Genomic DNA, 13,195 nt, shown 5'->3' on the forward strand with positions numbered 1-13,195 from the left:
TCCCTAAGCACACTTTCTGAAGGATCTTCCCAAAACCACATGAATCCAACAATTTCTTAATATTAAATAATAATAAATGTGCAGCTTGTTGTTAAGTCTAATCTGAGACAATAGAAAAGCACTAACCAGTGAACATAAATAAATCTAACTGATCTCTTAGTTTCAATTGTGTTATTGCACATAAAATTGTGAATTCATGTGCTAAAACTATATGAATTGCTTGTTAAATAGCAACTGTATAACAATTACACTTAAAAAAGTGCAAAAAGTGCTAACGTGCGATATTAGCATGTTAATGAATATATATATATATATATATATAGCTATAAGTGAAGTGAAAAAATATATACATGGAATCTTAATTTCATATATACATACAGTGAATAGTTCTCTTATGGAACATGTGAGAAGGATTTGGGGGTCATTGTAGACCACAAACTGAAAGGTAGTTTGCAGTGCCAGGCTGCTGTAAACAAAGCTAGCAGGGTCTTGTCCTGTATTAAAAAGGGGATGTATTGCAGGGACAAGTCTATAATTTTGCCACTTTATAGATCATTGGTTCGACCTCATCTGGAGTACGCGGTCCAGTTCTGGTCACCAGTACTAAGAAAAGATGTCCTTGAGTTGGAAAAAGTCCAGCGAAGGGCAACCAAACTAATTAGGGGTATGGAGGACCAGAGCTACGAGACGAGGCTACTAAATTTAAACATGTTCACATTAGAGGTGAGGAGATTAAGGGGGGATATGATTTCCATGTACAAAATGTTTAATGGTGGTAGCAACATTAGCGATAAACTGTTTAAAATTAACTCCGTTACAAAAACTAGAGGCCATCACCTAAAATTGGTGGAAAAAAAATTCCAGCACAAGGGGCGAAAGGGGTTCTTCACAGTAAGATCAGTTAGGGTCTGGAACTCACTGCCACAGGCGGTGATTTCAGCAAATAATGTGGAATTGTTCAAGAAACTTTTGGACGATTTCTTAAGGGACCGTAATATACAGGGGTACAGGTACTCCTAGAATGAGATCCTAATAGGTTGGACTTGATGGACTAATGTCTTTATTCAACCTCAAATACTATGTAACTATGTGCAAGTTCAAACAAATCCCAAATCTTATATTATATTATGTGATTGATCAAAGATATTCAGTAAAAAAAAAGTCTTATTGTTATATCCAACATGTGCAAATAAAAAGTTCCAAGGTGCTTAATAGTTTTCCCACACCGTGCTTGTGTCCACTCCAGCAGCCCCACTGGGGTGCGCACTCACCGCAATACTATTGTATAATGGCAATGGGAAGCTCATTAGGTAGACCACGGTAGCCGATCCGTCTATAGTTATTTCTTAGATTCAGATATTCATGGACTCACAGCAAATTAAGGTAAATCATCTTTATGATGCAGCAGAATGGAACCAATTTTTCCAAATAATTAGTTAAATAACTGGTAAAAGCATTGCAAAGAATCAGCAGACAGGTGGTGGATCCTCCTTAAATTGGAGCAGTCATCTGGTGGGATCCAGTGCTTTTTTGAACTCACCTCAGAGGGGAACTGAGGTGAGAATTCTAGCTCCCTGAGATGTAATATAGTCATGTTTTTAAAAATATTTTTGGGCCTCCTGCTTTGGGAATCAGAATGTGAACTGGTAAGTGGTGCTTTGTGGATCGGTTCTGAGCCAAATGGCTGGATTTGTATAGATGTCTAATTTACAGGAAATATTTTTTCCTATCTGGTCATTGGAAGTTTGAAAGACAAAAAATGCAGTAATGCAACATTCTTTCACATCAATCTGTGTATAAATGCAAAATGATTTGGCTCACCACAGCACTTTCCAATGCAAAAAATGCATCTTGCAAAAAGTGTCTTCTAAAGTTGCAAAGCTGCAAATGTAACACTGTGGACATTTTTAGAGTTAAATCTAAAACATGCATTCAAGTACCTGAACTACAGTAAACTCCCAGTAAACTGTAGTTTCTGGTTGCTTGAGAGTTACAAGTATCTCTCAAGCAACCATCCATGCGGTGCTCTGCTTCCCCCCCACAGCACCATTCACCTGCGGGCTAGCTTCCGCAGCCAACAAGTGAATGTTGGCAGCCGGGAGCAATATCCATGCGGTGCTCTGCTTCCCCCCCACAGCACCATTCACCTGCGGGCTAGCTTCCGCAGCCAACAAGTGAATGTTGGCAGCCGGGAGCAATAGCCAGCCTGCTAATTGCCATAGCCAATAGCACCTGGCTATTGAAGTCACGCCCACGGGCAGAGGAGCAGCCCTGAGAGAGAAAGTTCTCTCTCAGGTTGGCTCCTCTGTTCAATGGGCGGGAACAATGGCCAGCCTGCTATTGCAATTTGAAATAGCCATTTGCAGGCTGGCTTTTGAAACCCCACCACCAAGCTGAGCAGTGGCCCGGAGAGAGAAAGTTCTCTCTCCAGTCTGATCTTCTGCTTGGTGGGCGGGATGTCAATAGCCAGCCTGCTATAGCCAATAGCAAGCTGGCTATTGAAACCCCACCTACTGAGAGGGGGGAGGAGAAAATTCTCTATCAGGTCGGCTCCTCTGCTCAGTGGGCGGGCACAATAGCCAGCCTACTATGGCTATTGCAATTTGAAATAGCCAATAGCAGGCTGGCTATTTCTCCCCGTGTTTACATTCTGATGTTAACTGTGGAATCTAGCTGCCGAGCAGCAGAAAAATGTAAACAAATATACATAAATAAACTAGTTGCTAATTAAATTTTTAGTGTGCACCAAGCAACTGAGAGCTTTTCAATGCACATCAAGCCACCAGCAAAAATAATAGGGCCTCCATTTTTTTTCCATCGGTTGCTTGACAGCGCCGGATAAGGAGGGGTTTACTGTATTACATTTTTTTTTAGCATATCACCCAGCTGTAGATCCTCAAATCATCTCTCAATTGGTGCTGACACTGTCCTTCCTTCCGGAGGGTGGCTCTTTTGACTTTTTTCCCATGGTCACGGGAGCGAGCTTGGAGTGGTAACTACTTTACAACACACACAGGAACCATAGAGAACAAATGTAGCCCCCCTCCAGAAGGAAGGACAGTGCCAGCACCAATTCAGAGATGATTGGAGGACCTACAGCCGAGTGATACACAAATAAGATACATTGTTGTTCAGAGTTAGGGTATTACTCCATCTTTTCTCTATATTTATCCATCCATCCATCCATCCATCCATCCATTCCACAACAATTCTTATGTATGTCATCTTATTATACAGTTATGATGAATAACTTATTAGATATTAGACATTAGCTCCTAGAAATATATGATTGCTGTTACCTGTGAGAATCCATAAATACTTAATATCTGGGCGATAGAAATGGATGTTCCAGAGACAAAATCTCCAATCAGTCCAGCAATGTTTCCCTGTCTCCAGCACGAGTAGTTGGGAACTGTTGTCACTGGACCAGATACAATTTCTATTGTGTTTCTTATAGCTTTATTTGTATCTCCACATGCATCATACAGGTGATATCCCAGAGTGATATTAGGGAGTATGTCGGGGTCATTATTTATGTGTTCTAAAGCATAAAGAAAGTAAACCAGGTCCTTGTAACTTCCTGGATAAGGGCTGTGAAAACAATTATATACATTGTAAATCCCAACTGCCCATAACAGTTATTTAACAGCCACAGGAGTGCAACCTAACAATATCCAAAGATACACTACAAACTCGGCGATTATCCCTCAAAGGAAAGTAACTGAAGATGATAGGACTTGGTATGTAGCATGGTTAGACTTAAAGATTAGGGACGGAGTAGGCAAACTTCAGCCCTCAGGTTGTGGTGCAACTACAGATCCCATTAGGTTTTTCTAGACTCTGACAGCTACAGGAATGACTCCCAGAGACAGATAAATTATGGTATTTGTAGTTTCTTCACAATTGGAGCGCCTAACATTGGCATAGGGCCTTAAAGTCCCTATCTGGTCAATGCTTTTTTGTTGTTGTTCTAGGGTTTGGAAAGAACTGTTGCTGTTGGTCTTTAATAAAAAGAATAAAGATGAAAAGCACACATAGAGGGGCATCAGAGGTCTGGTTTTAAGAGAACAAAATAATAAAATACATTGTCTTAAGTACCTTAAAAGTCTGATTTGTGTCTTATAAATCTCTTTATGTAATAGAGCGCATTCAATAAAAAAATGGATACAGCTAACATAATATTTATATAATATAATAATTAGTTGCAAACTAATATTTGCTTTACTCACTCATAACACAGTGTGACAGTTCTGTAGCCCTGAGGCGAGTCTTGTGTTGCAGGTAGCTCCAGCACTTGGTTATTTACCATTATGATTCCACCAATGATGATGTCACCATTTTTAAAATACTTATAGTTTTCAAATGCAATCTTCATGTCCAGCTTACATGCAGCAGACTGTGAATTGATAGAAGATCTGCAAATTATCACACATAGGATGATAACACAGAACATGGCTTTAAAAGAACAGTGAGGACCTGTGGTGTTTAACATTGCCACGCTGGAAAATTCAGCATCCTAATACAATGTAAAACAACGCATATTGCAGATTAGAAATCAGTTTGTTGTTAAATTCAGACAGTACATCAATCTTGGCATCAGCAAAAGGTTAGTTAACAGGCTTCCTCTGTCTTATGGTCCTTTTATACAGTTCAGAGTGAGAGGATCATCAGTAAACTTAGTAGAGTGACACTATATCTGCTTTGAACAGCTGTGTCCATCCAAAAAGGTTCAGATTATTTTTTTCTGTTCATTTCCGTAATTGTTTAAGAAAATCGGAAGATAACTTCTCATGATCTTAACAAATGCTTTTTGTTTCAGCTTTGACTTGTGTAAGACAATTATTATGATTATTATGAAATAATAATTATGTCAGTAAAGTGTGTTAACCTCCCTGGTGGTATGATTCTTTTCAGTTTCGTAATTTTTTCGGCATGATTTTTTTTCGGATTTTTTTTGCTATTTAATTTTTTCGTTTATTCTGTTTCTTTTTTAAATTTCCCGCCAGTTCCGCCCCCGTGCGACGCGTACACTCGCAAGGGACGGAACCCAGAAGACAGATGCCGGCGCTGGCCGGAGGACACCGCGCGGCTCGAGGGACAAGGTAAGTAAATACTATGGGATATTCCCGAGTGTAGCTCAGGGTATGGAGAAGTAACCCCGAGCTACACTCGGGAATACCGCCAAGGAGGTTAATAAATTGGTATATTTTATAGTATCTGGGACCTCAAAAATAATGTCAGGTTCACGTCCTCCACTTCCTGTTTTAGGGTGATAACACTTCCTGTGCAGCTCCCTAAGCAGGGCCAACATTGTCATCTTAGAATATCTGTTTCTGCTGTGGATTCAAAGCTAAAGTGACATTAAAGCCACAAATCTTTTCATCCCCCCACCATGCTGCTTTGAGGACTTACCTTAAGTTATGCCTCTTGATCCGTTCATCTTCTTCCTTCCACTTGTATTCAGGGATCCCTCCAACGCTGGTGCCGGTCTCTGATCCAGCGCTGACTGCTGTGTCTTCTGTGTCCCATGGAGTCTGTGCAGGTGCATGCTGCCAGCTGCGTTGCATCATGTTGGTGTGTGCGTGGATGTGCATGCATGCTCATTGTGAATGTTGGAGACTATTTATGGCTGAAACAGCACTGTAGTGGCTTGCAGCCTCTGCATGCAGTGCATCAAATGTGGTAAATCTACCAGTCATTTGGTACCACATACATGAGGAGACACATGGCTGTTAACCACAAAGCTTGAGGGAGCAGCACATTACTGAATCCGATCAGCAGGTAAAGTTTTGCAATCGTCCTCCTCTTCATCCCTATCTTTCCACCTGTTCCAGCAGTCCACAGGAATCTCCATCTGCGTCCATTGCAACATCTACAGCTATAGGGATGGGAATCTTATAAGGGGTTTGAGAGGATTAGTTAATGGCACATAAAGCAGAGAGGAGGGTCAGCATGCAACCACACTCAGTAGGGTGCAATGTAGGTTTCAAATTGCTCAAAGTCTATAACCACATCCGGTCCCTTCCAGCTACATCCTTAAGCAGGCAGATGTCTCTTGCCCATCTGCTGGAGTGGGAAAAAAAATATGTATCAAGTCACCCACATGCTTAAAATCTTAATGCCAGCTTGGACAGTTTTCCAGGCTTTACAGTTGCTCCTGTGCTAACTAGTGGAGTCTTCCCCTTTCCATGAATTTGCAGCATGCGCTGTACCACAGTGGCAGGCGCCTGATCACCATTCTTTCACCAAGAATGCCATCCCTGCCCTCCAGCAACATGTAGAAGGAACATGTAGAAGGAAATGTCTCTTTGTTGCTGGATAACTTGGTCAGCAGCAGGGTTTATATGACCACAGACACATAGTCCAGCAAACATGCTATCCCATGTCGTTCAACTGGGTGATAGTGACACCTCAGTCACCGCTACTTCTTCCTCCTCCAGGTGAGCCCTAAAACTAACAGCCTATGTGATGGCCCATGCAAATGTCTGCCATGCTGTTCTGCAACTGGTATGACTGGGGGACAGGAGCCACACTGGAGTCCACATTCTGTCAGCTCCTCGGGGGCAGACTGAGAAATGGCTGACCAATGACTTCTTCTACCAGTATGTGTGACAATGGCACCAACCTGCTGTCTGCCCTTCACCTAGGAATGTTCACATATGTGTCTTGCCTGGCACACTTCCTCAACCTGGTTTTACAGCGTTTTTTAGTTCATTACCCTGGCTTCCATGATGTGCTGCGACAAGCGCCAGAAGAGCATGCAGCCACTTCAGGCAGTCATATCCAGCCACAGCTCAACAGGTTGAAATTCAGCCACCTGATGTGTGACTTTCCTGCCTAAAGAAACCTAAACTTGGCCATGCTGCAGCAGCTGTGCATCCATCAGCAGCCTATAACTTGTGTGGATATGGGACAAGAACTGGCTCTGGGAAGCTAGGTTTTTTAAACTACATCAGTGACTCCTCATTCAGGAAATGTGTACCATCTTGTCACTGTTTTAAAAAGGGACCAGAATTGCTGTGCCAAAGCAGGGATACTGCGACACAGTCTCTCTAGTGTTGTCGCTGGAACACACAGCATGGTATAATAGACTGGGCAGCAGGAGGAAGAGGAGAACTTTCTGCTGTCTCAGTACTCACTTTACCCTGACTCCATCCCTGTAAGGCAGCACGAGTCATCAGAGGAGCATGAGGAAAAGAAGAGTTGGGCTGCCAACAATGAGGAGGACAACATGAGGTAGGCTTCCGGAGATGCACTTCACCTCTCACCAACACCAGGAGTTGTACGTTGGTGGGGTGACACCATTGCCCTCACAGGAATTAAATTCTCGGGTTCCTCTGCATTTGGAAATTTGTGCAGATTGTCTCTTTCGTGCTGCAGTGCCTATGTAAGGGCCGTGATTCTGGCCATCAAAGAAAGGGACCATTACTGGTTCCTTTTTGGATCCACGATAAAAACGGAATATGCTATGGCTCATCCGCACATCACGGAGCGAGAAAAATGCAAGAGGTGCTGCAGAGAAACCTCTTAATGGCTTTCCCAGAGAGGTAAAGGATCCCCTTTCATGCCTAACGTGCCTCATATACTCATGGTGGTAAAGAAGTAACAGTGGTGGCCACTGTGAGGCTTTCTGGTCAATTTTTCACGATGCATCTCTAAGGCCTGGCTGCTGGCAGCCATCATAGGTAGTGCATAACTCATATGATCAATGATTATATTTGGTAAAGGGCAGATGTAGACAACCTGGCAACAAATGACCCCTTTGACTACTAGATGTCAAGGCTACACCAGGGGCCAGAGTTTGCCCAGTATTCAGTCTTAATGCTGGTCTGCCCTGCAGCTAGTGCGCTTTTAGAAAAGGCATTTAGGGTAGCTGGTGGTTTTGCGACAGAAAAATGTATCTGCGTGTCCATAGACACAGTTGACTGGTTTTATACAAATGAACCAATCCTGGATCAGCGCTGAATACCAAACTCCTGCAGTTCATGTGACCAGTAACATTTTTCCTGGCACCCAAACCATTAATATACCTGTAAGCATTACCATCTACTAACACCACTGTTGGCCTTCCATCTATTACCATCTCTTTCCACTGTTGCTGCTTGCCCTCCATTACCATCTCTTGCCATTGCTGCTGGTCTGCATTTATATCCATCTCATTCCACGAGTGCTGGCCTGCCATCCATTACCATCTCCTGGCACAACTGTTACCCTGCCATTTATAAAAATTTCTTGCTACCACTGTTGGCTTGCCATCCATTACTATCTCCTGTCACCGCTGCTGGTCTACCATTTATTTCCATCTCTTGCCACCACTGTTGGTATGCTATCCATTACCATCTCCTGCCACCGCTGTTTGCTTGCCATGTATTTACATGTCTTGCCAGTGCTGTTAGCTTGCCAGCTATTAACATCTAACATAGTTTTCTTCAGGGTCACTGGAGGACATATACTAATGTCCTCTTGTTAACCCAGAACTTAGTATATAGCACGCTATTGACTGCCATATGCTGAGAGCACAGAGCCGCCCAGCCGAATAGATCCCAACAATACTGTTGAGATCCACACCACTGTCTGATTGAAAGTTGGCTATGCCTCTTTAGAGGCATAGCCAGCTGTGCCTGCCCCCTCCCCTCTCCTTCAGGCAGTGCTGGAGAAATGGGGAGGGGAATCCCTGCGTGGGAGCGGTGAAAAACAAAATTAAAATTCAGGCGAATATTAGAATATTTGCACGTCCGGATTCATCCGAATTTCCAAATGGAAAACATAATGAATTTAAAGGACTATGAATTTTCAGAAATAAACTGAAAGGTGTGAACTGAAAAACCATTAATGTATGGTAGGAATTTTAGGGGGGACCCCAATGCTACAAAAATGTGGGGCCCCCCTTAAAATCCCTTACCACACCCTTGATCCGAACAGCAGCCTGGTAGAGCAGGAAAGGAGGGGGGGGGGGCGTATTTTCAGAAATAAACTGAAAGGTGTGAACTGAAAGACCTTTAAAGTATGGTAGGAATTTTAGGGGGGACCCCAATGCTAAAACAATTAAACAATGTGGGGTCCCCCCTAAAATCCCTTACCAGACCCTTGATCCGAGCAACAGCCTGGCAGAGCAGGAAGGGGGGAGGGGGGAGGAACGATCGTGCACCCTCAATCCAAAACATTAAAATAAAGTTTGCCTTTACATACACATTAGGACACTAGTATGTGTGTCAACTTACCAGCCACTAATTAGCAAATTAGCAATATATGTAAAATCAACACTATTCTATTATATATAGCTTTTAATTGATGGGAATATACACATGCGGATTTGTCTGATAGGTAGAGAATCGTGCAGCTATTACAATTCATAGGATTACTGAATTGTGTGAATCTCATATTAAACAGCTTTGTCTATAAATATTCAGGGGAATCAACATTTAGTGAGCTGATGATCGTGCTGACTAGACTTCCAGCTGCTATGTATAATTAAAATGCTGGTTTTGGGGAATAGGTTTAAAATATTTTTGCATGTTCATTTTTTTCCATGACTAAGAATGTAACCTTTTGTATTAATTGACGGTTTGAATAAAATAATGTAACATTTGGGTAAACATATACAGCCTACAAGTCCAGCATTTGAAACTAATATGGCAAAAACCTCTACAGCCACCATATATTTGCCTTTGGTGCTCAGATAGGCTGGGATCATGGCAATCCAGACACTGCAGAACACCAGCATGCTGAAGGTGATGTACTTGGCTTCATTAAAACTATCTGGTAACTTTTTGGTTAAATATGCTATAACAAAGCTGACAGATGCCAGAAACCCCATATAGCCTAAAACAGAATAGAAGCCAATAACCGAACCTTCATTGCATTGAACAATGATCTTTCTAGTGTAGGAGTGAGGGTCCAGTTCCTGGTAAGGAGGGTAAAGGGACAGCCAAGTTATGCAGATTATAACTTGTACTAAAGAACAAAACAAGACTATAAGATTTGACATTTTGGTCCCAGTTAATTTCCTCCAGTGGCTTCCAGGTTTGGAAGCTTTAAAAGCGACATAGACTGTAATAGTCTTGGCTAAAACAGAAGAAACAGCAACCGAAAAGAGCATTCCAAAGAAGACTTGTCGATACATGCAGGTTGTATCAGTGGGGCGACCAATAAAGAGAAATACGCAGACAAATGACATTTGAATGCATACAAGAAGAGTAAAACTCAGATTCCTGTTATTAGCTTTTACAATGGGTGTGCTATAGTTTAATATAAAAACGATCATTATGAGAATGGTGATAATCAGAAAGAGGATGGAGACAGAACAGAGAGCAATAGCAAGTCCAGTAGAGTATGACAAATATTCTTCAGTTTTAGGAATACACTCGGTCTTCACATCATTTGGCCACTCAGTATCCAAACATTTTGTGCAGTCTTCACTGTCTGCAAAATCATCAAGAAACACATTTTATGTTAATTATCATTTATGTTTAACACAGACGCTTTACTAATTTGAACATATCTGAGATAATAAGCTCACCCTTCTATGCAATAATAAGTATTGATCAGCATTATAAGTCACAGAGATTTATTTTCACTTGTAGTAAAATTGGCAACATTTATGGTGAAGTCTGTAAATGGTATTGAAAGAAGTTAGCGCTCTCATCACCAACATTCACACTGATTTTTTTTTTAGAGTGTTTTTGCACTCGTATGTCTCAGTGTTAAATTGTTAACCAAAAATGTTATGTCCTCTGACCTATCCCACATCTTTAGCACAGCCTTAACCTCTAACCTTCTTCAAATCCCAAAATGTACTCATTAAATATAACCCATCAAATGAACCCTAAACTCTCATCCTTCACCACTGAGAATGAACTTTGGAGCCGAACCCCAAGCAAAAGTCAAAATATAACAGTGTATTGCCAATATTGGACTTTTTTTTCCTCTGCACTTTTCTCCAAAGCATACACCCGATATAGCAATATCTCCTCTCAAAGTCAAATTTTCTTAGCAGTTTCCTGTCCAGGGTGCATACATGTTTTGCAGATGATTAGCTTCTAGGGGACCGTTCAACACACAGCACCTCAAGACTCTTTTGATGATATAAACACATCAGTTCAAATATTCTGGTGGCGGGATTATTACAATGACAATGTCTTCAGTCCACTCCATCCATAACTCTGCCCTTGATTCCTCCTGAGGACAGGAAACAGTGGGCAGCAGTCATGGGACATGCAGTCCAATAACACCGGAGAAAGTTACATGATGCCGTTGCACAGACCCTCCTCTGGGCATCTGATTATAGTGGAGGCTGTATGAAGACGTAGTAAAATCTTTGTTTTCTCCTATAACGTGTTCATGTAATTTCAAAAGTAATGGTCAGTATTTTTTAATGTATATAATCAACTAAAAAAAATGTGCTTAGTTGTAATAATGGAATAATCGGTATCAGCTGCAATGCTACAAGAAAATTACTCTCAAAAGTTGAATGTCACTGCACTGCGCTAAACCTTAAAAGGTATTTTTTCCAAACCTCTAATAAACAGTGTCACTGTGCTAAATCAAAAGTAATATACTTCTATACTATCAAACAATTATTTTCTTATAAATATAGAAATATAGATATATCTTTAGTAATATAGATATAGAATTCGTTATGATATTCTATATAGGTGCCAGCATTATATTACCTGGAGACAGAAAGTGGCTGCAAAGGCCACAGGAGATTGACAGAATTTTGGTGCAACAAAATTTGAAAAAAGGTGAAAACAAATATTATTTCTTAATGGCAACTGTTTATGAAACACAGCACTTGAGCAAACTAAATACCATTCACTTAGGGTTGCACAAGAAATAAACCTGGGGACCCTGACACAAGTAGAACCCAACAGCATTATTGCTTTGTCTCTGGCAGCTTAGTGGTCCCCAGCTGCCTGGGTTCTTCAGCTAGAAAAGCAGCTAGTGAGGAAAGAGGAGGCTGGGTGGGTCAGGGGCTTGTGGAAGGGTACTAGCAAGGCATTTCTGCCATCTATCCCAGAGTTGGCGATCCACGTTTTTTGTTGGCTGCTTGGCTTTTTTTGAATGTAGCTGGCACAGGCTGGTGGACAAGCTTATCCTTGACAGTTTCTGAGAGCCTGATGTAGAAGTGATATCATAAGACCCACCACTGGAACTTAGAACTATATGACAACCATCTAGGTCTGATTGACCATTGTTGCCCTTTGAAAGACAGAAGTGTGTGCACATTACAAGGAACTCTAACTAAAGGAATAATTGTGGCCTTGTTACTACATAGTTCTTTCCAACATTGTGTATGCATATTTACCTAAACCTTAAATACACAGCTTTACATTTATCTAGACTGAACCTCATTTCCTATGTAGATGCCACACACTCTATTATATCTTATAACAGTATTTACTATAAGGAATATACCATATCATAGAAAACATTTTCCCGCTCTGCTTTATGTTTGAGCCTTTTTTGCCCTCACCTATTGCGTTGCAGTCAGTACAAGAGGACACAGTTAACATGGTGATGTATATTTCCAGTGAACCTATATTCTCCTTACCTGTGCTCCCTCATCACTCCTTCCTCCTCTGTAAATGGTGGTGAAATCAGCTGTGTTGGCAACCCAGGAGAGCAGTGATTTCAGTCCCTAGGTCATATGACAGTGCTTGGGCTAGGCTTGGTGCACTGTTACAGGGACCAGGTCACAAACCCCCATACCTGGAAGTGCTGGGTATTCTCACTAGCTTTGGAGGAGAACAGAGTGTTAAAGGAGCACCAATGAGATGAGTATAAGTTGGCCAAAGGATGCCCTTGAAAGAGACAATGTCACTTTGTCCTACATGGGCTAGGCTACAGTGTATATTAAAGAATGATGCGCTTTTCTAACGTTACTATTCAAAGGGCATTTGCGGGGGCAGTAGGGGGAGACTACATAAGACTAAACACAAATATATTTTGTGATCTCTTCTTATATCATTTATAATTCTAAGCATTTCGGAGTTAGAAATTCTGGCGTAATTCTCTATGCAAGTCTTTGTAATTATATTTTCAACACTAGCATTGGGGATAACATCTAACACACCAAGTATGTTTATTAAAAAGCATTAGATCAAAATAGATTGTAAGAAATTCTAAAAATGCTATATAACGGATTCTAAAGAAGTTGAGTATGTAAAAACATTTCTGTAATGGAGGAAATGCA

At 41.3% G+C, this 13,195-nt stretch overlaps 1 protein-coding gene across 1 annotated transcript in view; it reads right to left on the bottom strand.

The window, feature by feature from the left end:
• Window positions 1-9,517: 9,517 nt before the first annotated feature.
• The window catches only part of LOC108792395 (vomeronasal type-2 receptor 26-like), a 32,739-nt gene continuing 29,061 nt past the window's right edge, over window positions 9,518-13,195 (bottom strand). Inside the window, exon 5 of the mRNA XM_018563163.1 lies at window positions 9,518-10,422. Coding sequence (XP_018418665.1) covers window positions 9,518-10,422 — 905 coding nt within the window. The remainder of the gene's footprint in view (window positions 10,423-13,195) is intronic.

This window comes from Nanorana parkeri, unplaced genomic scaffold (assembly GCF_000935625.1).
Source record: "Nanorana parkeri isolate BGI_ZX_2015 unplaced genomic scaffold, ASM93562v1 scaffold637, whole genome shotgun sequence".
Classification (NCBI taxonomy): domain Eukaryota; kingdom Metazoa; phylum Chordata; class Amphibia; order Anura; family Dicroglossidae; genus Nanorana; species Nanorana parkeri.